Source organism: Anser cygnoides, chromosome 12, assembly GCF_040182565.1.
Source record: "Anser cygnoides isolate HZ-2024a breed goose chromosome 12, Taihu_goose_T2T_genome, whole genome shotgun sequence".
NCBI lineage: Eukaryota > Metazoa > Chordata > Aves > Anseriformes > Anatidae > Anser > Anser cygnoides.
Window position 1 is genome coordinate 19549244 of NC_089884.1, and position 20161 is coordinate 19569404.

The window sequence follows — 20161 nt, forward strand, 5'->3', positions numbered from 1 at the left end:
GCAAGCGTGCAGCTGGTTTGTGTTGAATAGCGTGCTGTGGTTGGTATACTATTTTCACTACCCAAGCTCACTAATCCGTACTTAACTTTCAAGTGAAACTCATGTGAATACTCTTTCTCAAGTGTGTAGGCAGACCTGTTCAGCATCAAGTAAAATAAGGCTTTGTCTTAGGATGGGTTTGGTGGGGGAGATGTGCTATGTAATATGACATCTACTGATAGCATCATTGAATCAGTATCTCGATTTGTGTGAGCAGGGGGAACAATTTCAGTGTTAGCGTCAAAAGAAGTAGCATTTCACTGTTCTGCTCTGTGATGAACTACACACTTTTAACTTTTTTTTTGTTTTTGGACTGATGGAAATAGATGCAGTGTACTGTCTTGATGGCTGTGATCTCTATTTTTTCCCCCATCTTGTAATGGGAAACTAAGAACTTGTTACACAGCAGCAGATGTCTCATGTTGCAAAATGCTATCTGCATTTGAAGTAATTAAAGGTTTGATCCCTGTAATCAAGAAGTGAAGTATCATTCTGCATTTGACACCTTAATTTCTGTATGGATATCATGCAGATGTAATTGTTCTGTAAAGGTACAGACATCTAAGATATAAAGAAAAAAGATTGTTGGGAGGGGTAAGCACTAAGAGTAAGTTAAGAAGAAAGTTGAAGACAATCATGGCTCACATCATCTCTCTTCATTTGTGCAGAAAACAAGAGTGAGGCCAAAAGGAGACGAACCGAGAGAGTTAAGCGAGAGAAGATAAATTCTGCAGTAAATAAAGACTTAGAAAACCGAAAGAGATCGAGGTCCAACAGCCATTCAGATCATAGCAGACGAGGAAGAGGAAGACCTAAGAGTGCCTCAGCCAAAAAGCATGAGGAAGAAAGAGGTATGAGAATTGGAGACATATGTTCATTGTTTTTCTTATTTCTATGAAGATTTTTTTTAACTGTTGTGTTATCAGTAAACCTTTACAAACAATGTAACTAGTCTAGTCCTGTCAATACCCTGTGCTATAATATGGAGAAGGGTCTTTTGCACATACGTAGGGACCTTTGGTTTTATGAAGCTTCTGTGCCTGATTGGAACAAAATTTAAAAGATTAAATCAGTATTTTTAGTCACTGTACCAAGTTTCATCACGCAGGTTGAAAGCCATGGAACTGCAGTGCTTAGTGTGTGGGGGGGTTGTTTTTTTGTTGTTTGTTTGTTTTTGTGGTACCACTGCGCTAGATCACTAGGACAAACAAAATAATGATGCTTGTTGTCAGAGAGTAATTAGGATGACTGGGTTGCTTAAAAAGTTCTTGAAACTCTTTAGGGGGCCCGAAGTAAAAAGGACATCTTGAGTCACTACTATGACTTGAAGTTTTATCTCATGTTTCTATAGAATAATATTCCAGAGGAAAGAATGCCTCTTTGCTTATTAAGGTGCCTTGGTGATCTGCTGTTTTTTAGTCTTTATAGAATAAAGAGACAGCTACATGCACTTGAGTAATTTTGGCGCCCTTCAAGCATGTGGCTATCACCTACGACTCCTGTCTTTTAAAAGCCTGTTGGCATTGCATTTGCTATCATTGTTACATGTGGCTTACTGATGTGTGTATCTTCGTAGTTTCCCTGTTATTGATCCAAACTGGACTTGTCTACATACACCTACAGGATCATTTCGAGGCATTTTACCATCAGTCTAGTTCAAACACAGCTTTGGTTTGAAACTTCTGCAAGCTTGTTGGGTTGCATTATAAAAGTAAATCTTCTTTCCTGGCCCTGAAAAAGAGGAAAGCAATTTAAGCAAAGGAAAAGATCCATACTCTTTGTGCATGCTTTGTAGTCTCTGAAAAGCAGGAATTTGAAAACAGAAGGAATGGAAAACTAGGCTGGATGTTTTTGACCTCTTGCTGCATACTCTGAAGTGTGACAACGTGCCAGTAATCTGAGGTGGAAAACCAGCAATACAAATGCAGTGAGGTCTTCACGTAAGAGCACATATGTGGTTGTGCAGTTTTTGTCATTGTTGAATCTCACGTGAGAAGATTGCCTTCATCTTCTCGTCCTGTCCTACCATGCCCTTTACTGGTACTGCAATTACTGCTACTGTTTCTTCTTTGACTTCTTCTGCAGAACCAGGTACAGCGCTTGGGTTCATGCCCACTGGTAATATATTTGCTCCTCACCAGTACAATACACATCATTGGCCAGGAATAAGTGGGCTTATGGTATTTCTTACTTCTGGTTATTGGGCAGATATATTTTTTTAAGATACGAATGGCTGCAACGGTTATAAAAACGCATTCAGCAGAGCACTCATCATCATGTAAGCAATTAATATAAAACAAGTTAACACTGACTTCTCCTTTTTTGTGGTTTATAAAATTGGCTTAGCTGCTATGTGGGGAGTAATTAGTGGGAATTTTAGAAATATTCTTTCTTCTCCGTTCCTGCTGCTTGGTAGTATTTTTTATGTAAAAACATGCTAAGCAACTTTAATTCTACTCTAGTCAAGGTGATTTTTGCATGACTCACACTGCTAGTCTTTGTATCAGTCAGCATAATGTTGGAAGTGTTCAAAGTCAGGTTGGACAGGGCTTTGAGCAACATCATCTAGTGAAAGATGTCCCTGCACGTAGCAAGGGGGTGGACTAGGTGACCTTTAAGGGTCCCTTCCAGCCCAAAGAATTCTCTGATTCTGCAGAGGATGGCTCTGGAGTGTGAGACAGTAGTTTTGTGTTAGACTTCAGATATGTTATTTCCTTGCTGAATTATGTTTGTAGGATATTTTGGGTACACTTTGCTTGCCACTAGAAAGTGCTTCTCTTCCTCACCCCCCACAAAAGACTTGAAAAGAGGCCATTACTTGCAAGGCTCTTAGATATTTGATGCCTGTTAGGTTACAGCAATGTCTAATGAATTTGTAGAACAACAACAGGTGGACAGAGAATAACTGAATTAAAATAGCATGCAAGAGTAGATAATTTGTCCATTTGAAGACCACCCAACTGTGAAAATTTCCTTCCTAAAAAACACCCGTGACATCTGTAGCTTTGCTTCCCTGCTTGGGTAATGCTCTTTTCATACATAGTCTTTTGTTCCCTGTTAGTCTGTGCCTTTGACTAGTTCTTTTGTATCCTTCGTGACGGGTTCGCATTAGAGGAAAGAGCTGTATAATTCAACAGCAATTAAGGTAAGAAGAATAGAAAAAGCAAAAGAGCTTTTTAAAATAAGGTCTTTTCCTGCAGATTCAGTAAGAAGGAATAGGGGAGGAGGAAAGAGGAAGCAGACATAGATTGAGGGGATATGGCAGAGCTCTGGGACCCAGAGGATACTTCTATAACATGACAAAGCCATGTGATGAGCCTGCAAAACAGGAGCTTCTCACTGAAGGCTTGGTTTGTTGAAAATATCCTTTTTTTTTTTTTGTCAGAAATGCTACGATATATTTTGAAAGTAGAAACGCTTCATAGTAATCTGATTTCGATGCTGTTTTGGTATGGTTTTGTTTTGCTGTGTGGGACTGCAGTACATTGCTAGGCTGGTTATCAGGCTGCTGTCTTATCTAGGTAACAACCTTGATTGTATTTAAGAAGAAAGGGGAGGGGAAACATGTAACAAAACCACTCCAAAACTGTATGCTTCAGGAAGTGGTATTGGTTATTCTGTTCCTCAGAGAGGTTACCATCAAGTGAGACTCTATAATCGGAGTGGCCTACAGCCTAAATAAAGGAGCGAATCTTGTAGAACTATTACATTGTGGTACTGTGATGCTGCTTAAACTGAAGTAGTAAAATTTCTTGACTCAAGTTTTTCCTTCCTAGCAATTTCCTACTGCATTATTTGTGTATTTGCTCACCCAATGTGCACACTTGAAGTAGTGTTCTGTCTTGGGTAGCTAGAAAGAATTCTTAGAATCGAAGCACTTTGAATTTTGATTCCATGCAGAATTTGTGAGGAGCGAGGGTCCACATTTGTTTTATGCACTGGTGACAATTTAAAGGGCTGTAGGTCCAGTGTGTTGGGTGGGATCTAGGGACGTGAGACATGCTTCAGAAAGACTGAATGTTTTCACCTAAGTAGCCTCTTAGTTGTATAGCAAAATACTTGATATTTTTAATGTCTTAAAGAAATGGTACTGTGATTCTGTAAGACAGTCTTTAGCTAATAATAGAGAAGTGAGTCAAAACTACTTTCAGATAGGAATGTGAAGTGGAAAGTTTTAATAGTGTCTGTAGAAACCATGGTATCCTATGAATAGCATGTGATGAAACGTCAGCCAGATGCAAGCTCTTCACTGGCTACTGATGAGAGCTGAAATTGTCTTAAGAACGCATAAAGCTTGCAAACCTGTGTTAATTCCCAGTACTGTTGGATATGAAGATTTCAACTGATTCTTCAAAACTGAAGTCTATCAGAACTAGCCAGTACTGCAGAAGGGCAGGAGAGAAGGGAAATCTGGGAAAGTTTGTTCGGCGAAGAAGTCTATAAAGTTAACATTAAATGGATGAAAAAATTAGTAGTTTTAATTTTGCTGGGTACTGACATGTTCTGGTGGCGTCTAGGTTTGTTTGGATCAGGAAGTCTGAAAAAAGGGGAGGGTTATAGATATGAAAACGGAAAAGATTAGTGTGGAATAAGTAGTGTGTATACAGCGTCTGTACTCAGAACAACTCCCTGCATTGTTAGTTTGGAAATGGTGGGAGGGAGGAGGTGGAGCAATCCAGACTGTGTACACGTAGAAATAAATTTGTCTCAAACTACAGGGAAGGACTTGTGGTGAAACTGTTTCTTAGCTTTCATTTCAAACTCAATACACTAGAGAATATTGGTTTTTGTAGCCAACGAACCAACAGAAATCACTTGGGTTCCAAATATCAAACGTGCTTTGATTTGTAGTACTTTGCTACGGCAAGTTTCATGTCTGAAGTTTAAATGCTGATATGTCTTGGTGTGTCCAGTCTTCCCTGCAGATAAAAGTGGAAATGTATACGATTTAAAGTTGCCTAGAAATCTTTAGGTAGAGGGTTTTGTTCCTAGTATCTAGATCAGCATTTAGTCAGAGCACAGTGGTAAAGGACTTTTCAGTTTCTCCCACTTAGTAATTTAACACATGCACTTGACTTCCCAGGGAAGGGAGGCTGTTGGAATGGTGTCCTTGTCTGTAACACAGTCAGATGTGAAGCCAAACGTAAAGATGCTGTTAGGAGTATGAACCCAGTAGAGGAATAACAGTGTGGGTAGGTGGACATGAAGGTCTCCTCCAACCTAGATGACTTTAAGATGATCAAGTCAGACTGTCACTGCAACCTACCAAGTCCCATCACTAAACCGTGCCCCTTAGTGCCACAAGGACACAGGAGGTCTTTTTTCCACGTGGTGCTTTTATGTAATGAAATGCTCTCTCTCTTCTCATTAGTGAAGAAGGGCTTGGTGCATCCTTGCAAAAATTTTTGCACCTGAGCTCAGGGGAACTTATTGTCTTTTGTGCATGCTTTTCTCTGACTACCTAGGTACTATGCTACAGGTTTTACTTGGTCAGAGATGAACAACTGTTAGCTTGTTGAATAAACACCATTACTTTCCAATCAAACATTTGTATTTCACCTACCCATTGATGACTTAAACGTCTAGGTGGAGCAGCCTGTCAGAGTGTACTGCACTCAAAAAGTATGCACGTGTGCGTCTGTGTTAATGAGACAAGGGTCAGGTGAACATCATATTCTGATTGCAAATTAGTCTAGGGCACTTTGGAACTGGGAGTAGAAATGGAGCCCCACAGCTAGACACCAATTTTAGAGCTGTGTGTTATATGTGTTTCTCTCATCTGTGTCTACACGCCTGGTCTTCAGCTGATAAAACTGTTTTAGTTTTGTTTGCTTTCTTCTAATGAGTCAGATACCTGGGGCTAGCTAAACTGGAAGATAAATAGGCATGACCTAGAGTAAATAGTACTTATGAAAGTACTGTTCTATAAGTTTTGTCATCTGCTAATGTACTTGAGCACCGTGGTGTGCAAGCTTCTTGATGGGTTGCTGTTAGGCGTCTGTAGCCATGATCTTATCTGGGATAAGACTGAAAGTCTCCAGTATAGAAAGTCCAGAAATGTTTATGGTGACAAATTGGGACCCTGCCTTCTGCCATGTGTCTGCCAGTTGCACTTGGTCACTGTAATTAGTGTCTTGGGTTTCTGTTACTTGGATGTAAAATAGGGGTATGAATGTTGTATTTAATCAGGATATTGTGAAACATTGTTTTCTAGGATGGGGGCTGTTTGCGTAAAAGACAGAAAAAAAGAAAAAAACACCACCAGGAAACCAAAGCCCAGAAAAACTGGAGGAACACTTGAATACAGTTTTGTGCCAGGAATCAATATAATGTTAATGACTCATTTTTCCTTCATCATTAAAGAACAGAAATTCAGTCAGTCATTTGGATGACTAATTTTGTGACTCTTCTAGTACCTTTGTGTTCCTCTCTCCCTTGCTTATCTCTCTCAATCCCTCCCTGCATAGGAATTGTCTAATTTCTTTTCAGTTCCTGTACACCGTTCAACATTATAATAATGCAAGTTACATAGTAGTTAATTTAACTTTAGATAATGGAAAAAGCTTCTAATAGTGACTTTTTTTTTCTTCTACAGAGAAACAAGAAAAAGAAGTTGACATGTATGCTAACCTTTCAGATGAAAAGGCCTTCGTATTTTCAGTGGCCTTGGCGGAAATAAACAGAAAAATTATCAATCAAAGACTTATTTTGTAACTTGTAAGCACAATCTGATGCATTTATATACGGAATGGCTAGCATATTTCCAAGGTGTCATGGACTCTCAGAAAGTGTGTTGTCTGCACCAAAAAGGACCATAATATATCCTGTTAAAATTCTGCTGCTGTTCTTGGAAATCAAATTCTGTCTCTACAAGTCAGAAAGAAAGTGCTCTTGAGATTGGGCTATGAAAATCAGAAAGCAGAAGTGTTTTATGCCTTGAAGACAAATGCTAGACAAATGCACAGAGAGACTGCACACTTGCTAGAGCACTTCTTTTAGATTTGCTGCCAGAAATGCAATATTTTAAATATTTTCAGAAAGAAATGATTTTCATTTAAAATTATATATTTCAGATTTTTCAGCTGTATTTCAGTTTACATATGTACAGTTCACCTAACTTTTTAATAAATGGATATTCCAATATTTTATTGAACTGGAAATTAAGTACATTTGTGATATTTAAAGTGTGTTGGTTTTAATCCTCTTAGAAATCCGGTATTCATTGTAGGGATGACTTTAGATTTGCCTTTTTTTTTTTTTTTTTTTAAATAGATGTGATATAATTGTAATACGAAGAAAACTCAAGCCATTTCATTTTGGAGGATTATTCTGCTTTACAAATTTGAATTGTTTATGAATTCTCCCTAGAAAAGGGTTCCCTATTACAGAAAGTTGTTTTTTAAAAAAACACGTACTTTTTGGGGTCAGACTCCTGAGGTTTGAAAGCTAAATGCGTGTATTGTGACTGTTTGCTGCGTGGCTGCTTTGTCCAGCTGGTAAGTACTTATCCTGTATTCTTGGCCTATCCTTTAGTGGAAAGGAAGAGAAAATAGTCGTGGTGTAGATTGGCAGCTAGCATCTTCTCACTAGTGTTTCCAAGAGATGAGAATGTGATGGTTAATTTTACTCTCATTGGCTTTTGTCATTTTTCTAAAAGTATAGTTCTTAGCAGTTTTGTCTTCGGACTTTTGATGGTAAATACCAAAGCAAAACTCTGAGTGTGGAAAACTGAGCTGTTTTGATAGAAATAGGTTCTGGGAAAATATTCAACAAAGTAATCATTTTGTTAAAGTGGAATAGTGCAATTTGAGCTGAAATTCCTACATTAGCATGTATTTCTTTCATTTTTTTAAAAAAAAAAAACCCAACACCTCAAACACTGTAAAACCCTGAGGGAGGAGTTGTGGGAGGCAATCACATACATAAAATCTGACGTACTTGCTTTTTATCACCATTCATTTACTCTCTTCTAAGAAGGGGTGTGCATTTAAATGTCTTGGTTTTTCTGTAGTATTACTCATGCTTTTTGTTACCACGTTAATAGCAAGAATTACCTTGAGAAATTCTGCTACAGAGATGATCTCTGGAAGCAGAGAATTTTATTAACAAAGCTAGACTGTCAAAGTTTGACAGTTTTAGTTATTGTTTAAAGGAAGGAGCTATGTTTTGAGTTAGTTAAGCCACAAGGGACATCTTAGATGCAAGCTTTGTAAGCAGAAGCAGAAAACACAAAGTGATTTTTAATTCTTAATGAGTAATTGGGGTCCTTTTTAACAATGGAGGAGGGGGGTGGGTGTAGAAATGCAATTAAACCATTAATCTACGTTTGTCTTTATTCCAGTAAATGAGAAAATGTGAACAAAAGACCTACTTCCCTACATCATATAAACTTCTGCTTTCCAGAACTGTAGCCTGTCACAGATAAAAGTAGTAAGGACAGATGAGTAACTCTTAATAATAGAGAATATGTATCATAATGTATCATATAATAATAATAATCTATTTGCATGGTAAGTTTTTAAAGTCAGAATGACAAAAGGGAAGTTCTCATTTTGCAATCTTAAGATACAATCAGGTTTGTGTTGCTTCTGTTGTCAGAATGAGTTTTACTGTGTTAAGAAGGGATAAGGAGAAATACTAATGTCAAGCTGTCTTCGGTGCTTTAACCTGAATTCCTACAGGTTCTTTCTGCTCCTATACATGGAATTAAAGTTCTACTAATAGATGTTATTTTCAGAGGACTGAAGCTAATGTTGTTAGATGTGATGTTAAGATTATTACATTTAGATTGGTACCTTTACTTTGCTGTTAAGTACTGAAAAGTCATTCATGCCTCTCAAAAGTGCAAGGCCCAGTTTTCCTCTTCATTGGTGGAGAATCTTGAACCAGTAGTTAAATTCTATTTCTGTACTTCTTTCCTTTGTCTTTCCCATGTCTCTGCTGTCAGTTCTTTCACAGTTGTGGTCATACTATTTTTTTTTCCCCTTTCTGGCTTCCACTTTCTTAAAGGAAGCTGTGATGTAAGCAGGTAGTCTTGAAAATATCCCAGGGGTGGGGTGGTTCTCTGTTAGTGGACCACGATGGATTTTGCAAAGCAAGAGTCCTAACTGTATTTTCCCACCAATGAAAAACAAACCATTGTTTCATAGCTAGACAGGACACTTTTGGCACCTTCCAAAAGCCCTGGTAATTTTGTAGCTGTAATATCCTAAGACATAGGTTTCTTGGAATATATTCAGTGACTGAACGGGAAAGTGTCTTGTATTGTATGAAATAGGCATCAACAAGATGGAATCTCAGGAGCTCTTTCTTTGTGTGTTAGAGCTGATCAAGGGATAAAAACACTGTGGTAAGTCATTGTAATTTGTAATTTTAAAGTGTATTGCATCTCAGTCTACAAAATTAAAATAAAGCCAATGACAGCTTAATGATGAGAGAGTAAAATCCTGTGTATTGCAGACTGTTTGTGCCTGTTTTCACAGTAGCTCTGACTTGGAAACTGCATATTTTTCAAGAAGCAAGCATAAATAACACTTCAGGAACTAACGGATGCATTTTTTTTTACTTTAGTTTCAGTGAGATTATACGGCCTGCCCTGCCTTTGAATTTTTTTTGGTTCAGTCTGACTTAATCTGCATTTCTCCAATCTGCAATCTGACTTCATTGCATTTTATAGCATGAGGCTTTGCACAGAATAGGCTTGTTTGAGAAAGAGTCAGTTAGGCTGCATTTTTTTTTTCCGTTAACTTGAAAGAAGGTATAACAACTACAAAAATACTGGTTCACCACAATACCACCTCTATGTTGACTTATCTGTCTAGATAAAATTTATGTTGTGAACTGAATAGTTTAGGATTTCACAGGAGAACTGCCAGCTTAGAAACCACCATCTAACAAGCTCTATTTTTCAGCCACTTTTCCTTTTCTGAAGAACTATACTTCCTGTGTTTATATAAGCTTGTAATAGCATGTCAGACCATCAAGTGAGTTCACAGCTCAAATTGTGGCTTGAGGTTTCTGCATTTACTCTATTCTGCTACTAGATGGCAGCCTTATTCTAAGGACAGTTACTGTATGTTCAGGCATTAGTACTATTGAAAGAGCATAGTATTCAGTTCTCAGTGGAAGCACAATGAAATGTAATCATTTTTATTTAGAACGTCACTTGCTTGTCCGTAACTTGAGTTTAAAATCATGCTAATAGGTGCTTCTTACTATCTGCAGTGACAATAGATATCTTCAATTGTTTTGGGAGGTTAGCTCTTGAACTGTGAAAACTGGAGAGAAGTAATTTGTCAGGAGCACAGAATAACTCTGAACATTCAGGTGGCAACTTAATAAAAATGGTTTAAGGAAGCTCTTCAGCTCTCCTGAAGTCGTATCTATCTATCTGTAGACAGATATAGCTATAGATAATATTTTATTTGGTCAAATTTTACAGATGTGTCTAATATGTTGTTTTTACTCCAATAGTGTTATAACTGATTAAAAGAATTGAAAATAGGACGAGGGAAGGAGAGTACTTTGCAGGTTAGAATCATCCTTTGGCAGGACAGAAGGATTTACAAGGGGAGACTGGAGTTCTGAGAGACTTGCTTCAAATGATGCTCAGGTCACAAATGAGGTCTTCGGGGTGGTTTTGCTTAGTGCTTTTGAAGTCTTTTTGTAGCGGGGGTTGTCTTTTTTTTTTTCTTTTTTTTTTTTTTAATGTGAAACATGCATGGAAGCTACTAGTAGCACTGTGTCCTTCCCTTGGGTGCTTAGTGTCTTACTGCCTAACAGGACATAGTGCTTGCCTTTTGTCCTTCAAGATACTGATAACCTGTGAATAAACCTGTGAATAACCAGAAAGCTATCTTAAACCACGATTTAATTTAAACCTCTCTGAATTGTTGATCTTGAGCATATGATTCCCTTACATGCATGTACACATTCACGTATTGCTCGTACTGTATTTTGTATCTCCAAGCACTTCTGTGCAAGTGTTTTGTTTGAATTAGTGTTTTTAAAGCAAATCTCTTGATAGTCTCTATTTCTGGTACTTTTGTTTGTATCGTGGAATGATCATGGGGAGCAGGAACTAGATTGCTTTCAGGAGAAATTGACCTTGAAGATGTCTTTTAGCTGTTAGAGGGTGCTTGATCTTCAGGACCTGGTCTACCTCTAGCAGATGTTGGGCTCTCAGTGCCAACTGTTTAACTCTGTAGATTTCCTGTTGTGCCATACTTCTTGCTTATTATGAAAATATAGCAAAACAAATGAGTTTAACCAGTACTTTCAGATGAGTCTAAAAGCAGTTGATCCTTCAAAGTATTTACAATACCATCAGTGGTATGTAGTAGGTTTCCTACTTTATTTCAGTATGGATTCTGGTAGATATCCTCTAGCAAATCTAACTAGCATTTTAAGATGTTGCTTTCCCTAGTTGTTTGCCTCATCCCCCTTTTGGAGGTTGCTACTTAAGTAGTAGTGGTGGTAAGACAGCTCTAATAAGCAGTAGAAACATAAATATTTTTTTCCCCTTCTTTAGGCCGTCACTTTCAGAACTCACTAATAGTTACAAGATTCTAAGTCTGACTGCACCAAAGCTATGTCTGATTAAATATTCTTTCCATTAGGAAGAAGATGTTCAAATTGATCTAACACTGCAATAACATACTGTGTATTTTTAGTAGATATTGTGAATTCATAATAGAAAGAGTCTGTAAATTAATGTATTAAATAATATGTTTTTTCTGCTCTTTAGATAGGGTTGTTCACAGCTGCTAGCTGTTGAATTAGATTTGCAATCTAAGTAAAAAGCAAGAAAATCATTAGTTAAAAGGCAGTGGAAATGGATAAATGCGTGTATTTCTTTCTCCAGGGAAGAAGAAGAAAAGCAAAAAAACAACCAAAAAAAAAAACCAAACTAAAGCTGCTTTCACTGGAGTTGTTCAATTTCAAGTTCAAAACATGATTCTCAAGAATCGCTTGGTATCATCATGCAGCATATTCTCCAGGAAAGAGTCAGGTACCCTTTCCTCTTCTTTTCCTCCTGCCCCTGCAAGCTGCTTGTGGTGGTTCTTAGCTTTGTACATAGAACTTGAGCTCCATCTTAAGAAAGTTAGTTTACTGCCTTCAGTCTTCTACTGTGCGCTTATTTCTACTGTAACTTAGTCTTTAATTCTGTCATCAGGATACTATTTTTAGTCCTGAACAATGTTGAAGGCCATAATATGTTGTTAAGAACAGTGATTGTTCCAGATACTGGGAGTACAAACATAGGCCAGCAATCTTCCAAGTCTCAGAGGGTTTTATTCTGTGTTGGAATAAAGAGCTTTTGAATGTTTTACTGAATATATCTTGCTAATAAAGAAAAATCTTCAGACTGACATCTGAGTTGCTTTATTTGGAGAATTTGTGGAACAGAATGTATGTTTGTGTGTACATGCACATGTGAGCACTAGTAGTGATTAGCTGCATGGCTGGAGTCTGTGGAGATGGTCTGGGTCCCAGCTGCTGAACCTGGATAACAGCAGAGAAATGTTTCATTTCAAGTCACTGAATGGAAATGGAGAAGCCTCATTTAGATAAATTTAGATAAATACTAATAGCTGCATTCTCAAGGATAGTCAGTAACTGTCCTGATACAGAAGTGTCCTTGGATTACTCATGAATCTAGTTGCTTGTCAATGTATTTTCTTTCATTGTTGCTCATGCCAATTTTACGAAGATCTGAGTGTCTCATCCAAAGTATATAGGTTACATTTCTTGGCGCTGACCAAATTATGAACTTGGCAACTTCTGTGATGTTGCTGACAACATTCACAATGCTGTCTACTGGCACGGAGTTACTTAGCAACTGTGAAGCTCACGTTTACATACAGCTCCTGTGGGTGCACCTACATGTAGTTTGGGGAGGGGGGGGAAGAAGGGTTAAAGGAGTTCAGAATTTGCAAGAGGAAACATACTTTAACAATTTGTATTGTTCAGCAGTTTTGACTTTGAGACTGGTGGCACTTGTGTATAGGAAAATAAATCTTGTAAAATGTTTTGTCTTAAAATCTTTATTAGATTGGTTATATATTGCAAAAACTTCAGGGAAAAAAACCCTATATCTACCAACTATATAAAGATCAAAACCATGGCAAACAGCAGGGGATACATCCTTCTTTGAATGTCTGCATTATAAATGCATTCCTGGGAAACAAAAGTATTATTTGAACATTGGAAATCTAAGCAAGTCAGAAAAATGACATAGGTATTTTAGACATGTGTCATGATTATATTAGATAAATTATCTCATAGATTCAGTCGTTATTTGCTGCTTGTCAATTTACTACTTTTTTGTTGATCAAGCTGTAGTATCTTAAAGGTTTTTTGACAGCTTGTACTCTTTCTGCCTGCAGTAATCCTAAAAAGCCCTGTGACTTAAAAGGCCACTGGGAGGCTGTTAGTGTAAATAATTACATTAATCACAATTTCTGGGATCTCAGGCATGCAGTTCTCATTATTAGCCAGTGTAAGAGCTGCAGTGGAGCTTCCTTATATAGCAAAAGGAAGGAAAGTAATTGTGGCTCATGCCTTACATGAGGGGGAGGCAGAGACCAGAGTGACTGGGCAGGAAAGCTGTGCCTGGAAAAGAGCAGGACACGGAATGGGTTGGGAAAACAACACAAGTCAGGAAAAGGCAGGGCAGAAAAGGAAAGGAAGGTGTCAGTGATGGAGAGGATTTGACTGGAAATTGCATGGGATAGAGGTTAAGCTAGACAGAGCTGGAGAAGGGTAGAATGAAAAGAACTAAGCATCGGTGTGTTAAGGCTGCTAGGGGAGATACATGGAGATCTTCTGTGGGGTATTGCGGGGGAGAAGGCAGTGCATGGGTTTCAGGTCTCCAGAGATGTGAGGAGAAGAAGAGAAGTTTGGCGGAGGAGGGAGAAATGAATGGAGAGGTGCTGCATTTATAGAAGAGAGTAAAAATAGTGCTGCTCAAACTGTTCTGAATTGAGCAGTTCCTTTTTTTACCTAAAAATTAGGTAGCGTGACCAATGAGTGCTCCAAAGCGTATCTTTTTTTCCTATGTTGTTTGGGTTTTCCCATCTATATCCTTGGTTGTGCATTTATTGGGCTTTTCTCATGGTTATGAGCTACTGGGAAACTGATTCAGACATGATGCGAAAGGTGAATGAGATCCCCCACCACTGGGAGTGGTGTTGGGAGTGCTCATCCCTGTTTTGCAGTATGTTTCTTCATTTTGAATTGACTCTGAAAAGAAGCTTTTCAAGGACAATCTTGAGCTTTATCAGTGACACTTTTCTTCAGGTGAGTGTTCAGCAATTCATATCACCAAAGTTAAAATACATCCAAAGTACTTATTTCTGAATTTCAAACTCAAATGTAAAGAATCCTGAAAATCTGTTTTCTGTATATATGTTCCTTACACATACAGTCTTGGTGCATGTGTACTTAATGGGCCTTATTCAGAGAAGTTGTGTTCTTTAGTTAATAGAACATTAAACTTAGAGGTTGCAATTGCCACCTATGCTGTGTGACTGCCTCAGAGAGGTCAAGAGGGTAGGAGAGGGTTGTGTCAATTGAACGCATTCTTCGTGAAGTACAGAATAGTGCATGTGCTAAGTGGGAGCTTGATAAAATCTGTCATCCAATACAAGTGGTAGCCTGCATATCACATTTTATTTCTTCCAGGAGTCACTCTTGATCTGCACTTCTCACTTTTGTAGGCTTTTTTTTTTTTTTTTTGAGGGCAAGTGGAGGAATTCTTCTGGTTTCAGGTTTTTGCAAAAGGCTACCTCTCCACACTTTGTAGTATTTCCCATTAGAAACAAGCTGTTGGGCAGTAAATCCGTTATGACAAATGCTTTGCAAAGGAGAATAAGGTAAAAATAGAACAATTATTCCTACTTCTTGCTTTTACTGTACGTTCCTTCACTAGTGGACACTAGAAGGCTGCAGGGACTGTCTGCCTCAGCATCTTGAACTTAGTTGTTATTGCCTGTAGGGCTGACCTGTGTAACAAGGGTTTGTGCTATACAGAAGTAAAAGATACTTTCCCCAAATGTCCCCCATCCTTACAGAGAAGGCTTGAATCTGTTCTCTGGACCTTCTTTAAGATGATTAAAGCCAGGTGTGCTATGCGATATGATGTGCTTTGCACAATTACCTTTCCATGTTGCCAGGAGAGAAAGATAGTGAGTTACTTTGCCTCCTTAGTTTGATTTTACGGTGGTTGTGGCTACTTTTCAAGCATTTACTGTGTAAGTTGGCTTTCATGAGTTTATACAGCCGTAGACATTATTCCCACCTGCTTTGGTAAATGGAACAAAAGCAGAATAATGAAAGAATGAAAATCTTCTGGCAGTTGTACTTGTGTTAGCGCTTTGCAGGCTGGATTCACTCTAGTGCAAATCTGTGGGCTAATGAGGTTAAAGTGGAGCTGAAGATAAAGCCCAGTAGATCCTATTCTTTTAAATGAAAGCAGCCTGTCTAAGGCTGTCTCTGCTGGTGTTTTCCTTCTGAAACAGTAAGAGTGAATGCTGCATGTTTAAAAATGGAATATAATTTATGAGCCTTCTAGTCTTGGAGATGAGTCCATGTGTACCTAGGATTTAAAATTTAAAATTAATATTAATGAGGTGGGGAGGCTTTCAGACCTGGCCTTTACTACTAATCCATTGCAAGTTGAGCAGCTCTAGAAATGCACTGATGCTGGCACAGACACAACCAGGAGTTGACTGCTCTTTGAAGATGCATCATCAGACAAAACAGTCACAAACTTCTGAATGCGTGTCCTGATCAGATACACAAAGAATATTTCTGATATCAATACCCTGCTGGTTTTGTTTGCATTTTCCTGCAAATGGTCCTGTATGCTGGCATTCCATTCAAGCTCGTTGCATGGATGGAAGAGTAATGAAAGGGTAAGTTGTGGGTAGAGCTTGGAAATCTATTTTGGAAGGGGACTGTGAACTTTTGGGTAGATGTTTTGGGCATAGCCATGGTGAGTTTAACTGGGCAGCATCAGTGTCACTAGTTCCCTGCTCCTGATTAATAATATTGATAAAAAAGGCTCTAAAATATTGAGGTGGTACAGTAACTCTTAGCAGTACAAAACAAATTCCCCAGGGACTAAAACTTCTACGTATTGATTTTTTTTTCAGGAAGGAAGATACTGTGTATTAACTGACACGTTAACAGAAAATTTCAGCTAAGGAATGTTGTTTAGGTTATACATTCCATGAATGTAGGATGTGTTTGTGGAGCAATGAAAGTCCTCGTAATTCACAGAGCCTGAAGCTGGGAGATGAGAGAGGTCACTTTAAAAATGCTGATCCCTTTCATTTTGCACTGTATTTAGTGCAGGAATTGGAGTGTCAGCAACTGGCTAGGGAAGTTAGTAATACTTAAGTCTCTTAATGTTACCTTTTTTTCTTTTCTTGTTCTTTGCTCTGAGTTGCACTGATCTAGTTGTCAAACACTTCCGTTTGCTGGAAAGAAGAGTTTTTGGAGTGTGAGTGTAGCAGATTCAAGGAGTTGCTCTGAAAGCTAAAGAACTAACCTTGATCTTGATTTCATTTGTTGGCTGTTACTTGCATGATTTTTGGAAAACTTCTGCATTTATTCTATAAGTAAATGACATCTCATGGTGTCTACAAAGCCTATACCGGAATACCTATATTCAAAACGAGCACATTCCTTGTCTCTAGCTCTTAGTATTTTATAGGGCGAGAGACCAAACTGTTTCTCCTTGTATGTAAAATCCACTAGACTTTTCTCTAGTACCAAAGAAAATGTAGCCCTGTGTCCATTGCCTGTTTTCTGGCCATGTCAGTACACTTAGTTTTGTGAAAATGGGACTGTTTGCTTATTGTGGATGGAATATTATGTAGCTGCCACTGTTTTGTTGCTTTTGATACCTTTCTGAAAGCACAGTCCAGAATCTGTATCATAAGATATGAAATGACAATGGAGATGAAAAAAGATCAATTTTTTTATCAAAAGATGAAATAGAGAAAAAGCAAAGCTAGTAAAGCTTATCATAATAATTATATTCTTAGTTTTAATTAATGAAAATACTGCAGGAAGGTGTTGTTTTACACTACAGTTCTGTATTTAGATCTGCTAATGGAAGGTTGCAGGCTGAGCATTGCTTGTTCCGGACTACTTGCCAAATTTCCTAAAGGATTCTCTTTGTCATGCAAGCTTTCCTCCATGGCATGCCACTTACATGCTGTACATGCCTCTGCTGCCACGTTAAGTAATATCACCTCTTGATTAAATCTGAAGTAGCAACATGATTATTTGTGCTATTGGAAAAAGTCATAAAAACACCTTTGTTTTTCTCCTGGACATAGACATCTCTGGACTCATGCATTAAAGCTCTACACCTTTTGAATAGCTGTAGTTCCATATCCTAGGAATACTGCTCTAAGTGCTTCCATAAACCCTGTAACAGTCTTACCATATCCAGGCACAATGTCTCAGCAGCATTACCCATTACTGCGTGGAAGACCTAACATTTTCTTGTACCACTCTATGGAGCCAGCTGGTGTATCCTAACATTTTGGGGCAGTTTTGACCTAGAATTCTTGGGTTGGTTCTGCCTTTTAAAAGTGGGGAATAGTAATAATAGATTCTAAAGCTCTAAAAACATTCTGGAAGCTAGGAAGGGTTTAACTCAGTCTTACAGGTAGAAAAGGCAAGGCACAGAGCTCAAGTTAAAACTTATTCAGTTGTCTCGCAGTCGAAATGGGCCTCAGATTTATGGAGGTTTAAGGCCAGTGTCTCAGGCAGCCTCAGGTTGCCTGTATCTCATACCAGCATGTCAGACTACTAACTTTTTGGTAGAACTACCTCACCTCTGTGGGCTGCAGTCAAATCATCCTGTACCCCAGGCAACCCCTGGCCTTTTCACTTGTTGTTGAATGGCCTAATAAACTTTCCTTGTCAGGCAGGTTGTTTTTAAAAAAAAAAAAAAAAAAAGTTTCAACACACTAAGCATGGCCATCGCATCTCTGGCTTTTGCCCTGTGAGTTACTCAATCATCCTAATTCACTTTTTTTTTTTCTTTTTTTCTGTATTTATTTTTTCAACAGCATATTGGTCATCTTGCTATACAACCTCAAGTGGAAACGAAGCACTTGTTTTAGCTGTGAGAAGGGTAGCCAGATCTATACCCACCCTCCTGGACCTGACATCTCTTAGGTCGTAATGATAAAGGTACAGTATCTTCTCTCCATTGCTTGCCTGTTTATTTTAGAGGAGAACTGACGTGCACTCACCCTGTGGTAAAACACAGTTTTATTATGATTTAACCAGTGAAGGCTTGGCCCATGCTAAGCCCAGATATTTCTGGGCTTGCTTGTCCATCGGTGCAAAAGTCACTGGTCCTTTGTGAGTAGCTGTGCTTGTGTACCAGTGCCTGATGTGAATTAGGTTAATGGGAGATCACTTGTAAGTAGTAATAAAATAGAGCTAATTTTACTGCAGTTTGTTGACAGTGGGAAATGCAGGCACAGCACAGATGAAAACTGTAAGCAGACTTACATCTCTAGAACTTACTTTCCTTCTTAGATCATTCAGCATCTTGGTATCTGTTGTCTTTGTACATTTGTACTCCACTGTCATAATTTTATAGCTGAGACCAGTATTAAAAGAAGAAAAAGTATATTTTACCCTAGGCAAAATAAAAAGCAATTAATTAGGTGAGGACCAAATGCATGAGGAGCAATGTTGTTTGGGTGCATTATGGCTGCTTATTAATCTAACATTGGGTACAAAAATTTTAAAAGGAGATTCTAAATCTACGGGATCACAAACGTGCCTACATGGACTTGAAGGCAACGTACACTTGTGTGAGCACGTTGTTTGACCATAATAAGGTATTTTACAAACTGAAATGAATGGCTCTGCATGTAGTGTCAGACTGTAGAAATGCTGCCTGAAGTCATAAATGGCTATCTGAATTCTAATGGAGGATGAATATGTGTCCTCTTTTGTCCATTTTTTTGTTCCCTTTGTTCCTATGGTATAGCTTAAGAAATATGAAATGAAAGAAATACTCATATGTATAATCACGTTATTAAAGCAAATGATATATTACTGAACAAATGGAAAGCAGTCAGATTAACAGTCCTGTCGCTGCTTAGCTGAAACATTCTTTCTGTAAGTTACCGCTATAGCAGAGTTAAATTGGGCAAAATTGACTTAAGGAACAGACAAATGCAAAGAAGGGACTCTTCAGTGACTTCAAGAGGTCTGGCTGTCATCTGCTGTTATGTTGTTTCCGTGCCTTACAGTAGCTCTTATCAATAATTCAGGAAGTGAGCTGCTGGGATGCAGATAGAACTTAGTGCTGCTGATAAGGAAGTGAAATGATTGAAATGCCTGGTGTAGTGTTAGATAAGATGAAATGCCTAGTTTATCACAGAAGCAGAATTCTAGCAAGATCTAGGGAGGCTGTGCAGCTTTATTCAAGCCTAAAAGGCTTTAGGGTACCTGGGAGACCACCACACAAGCCAAAAAAGATGGGAACTTTGTATCAAGAATCTTCTCTGCACAGATCCCTTCGTTTAAGCATGGGAGGATTTTGTGTTTCTGATTATATAAAGAGATTTACGGTAAGCGTCTTGTTGTGACCTCGGTTTGAAAGTGAAAATTTACTGGACGGGATAGTATTGGTTTCTGTGCTGTTTGTAAAGTGCTGTGTCTGTTTGATATGCGTGGCTGAATTGTGCAGTCTGTCTGCTTGCAAACCACCCGCCGATGTCAAGGAGGTACCTCTGAAATGCCGAGTGTAGGCTTTGCCTTAGTAAATAAATTTATTTTTGTGAGAGTCTTGACACATTAAACTTCTGTTCCAAGTGGTATATTTGTGGAGTAGGGTGCCAGACTGCCATTCAAATTACGTGAAGGTCAGTTGTTACAGCTTTTTGCTTTAGTTATCGTATGTCTCGGAGTTGCAAGATAATGAATCTGTCAGGCAGGCTCATGCTGAGACAGTTTCATGAGGAACCAAATTCTGCATCAAGCCACTTAACCTGTGGTAAAAGCAGTGCAGTCAGCTTGAACACCATGTGCTCAATAACTCAGTAATGTGTATTCTGTGGTACTATGTACAAGTTTT

At 38.4% G+C, this 20161-nt stretch overlaps 2 protein-coding genes across 6 annotated transcripts in view; both read left to right on the top strand.

The window, feature by feature from the left end:
* C12H16orf87 (chromosome 12 C16orf87 homolog) overlaps positions 1-20161 on the top strand; it is a 37545-nt gene that overhangs the window by 5398 nt on the left and 11986 nt on the right. Inside the window, exons 3-5 of one of the 4 annotated variants that reach the window (XR_010834407.1) lie at positions 708-890; positions 11903-12049; positions 18132-18255. Coding sequence is in view for 3 of the 4 variants with exons in the window: in XM_048073301.2 (XP_047929258.2) it covers positions 708-890; positions 11903-12195 (476 nt within the window). In the remaining variant the exon portion in view is untranslated. The other 3 variants (XM_048073301.2, XM_067004332.1, XM_048073300.2) reach the window with 3 other exon arrangements.
* The window catches only part of MYLK3 (myosin light chain kinase 3), a 28780-nt gene continuing 28033 nt past the window's right edge, over positions 19415-20161 (top strand). Inside the window, exon 1 of one of the 2 annotated variants that reach the window (XM_048073295.2) lies at positions 19415-19655. In XM_048073295.2, coding sequence (XP_047929252.2) covers positions 19419-19655 — 237 coding nt within the window. In that variant the 5' untranslated portion in view covers positions 19415-19418. The remainder of the gene's footprint in view (positions 19656-20161) is intronic. The other variant, XM_013186888.3, reaches the window with a different exon arrangement.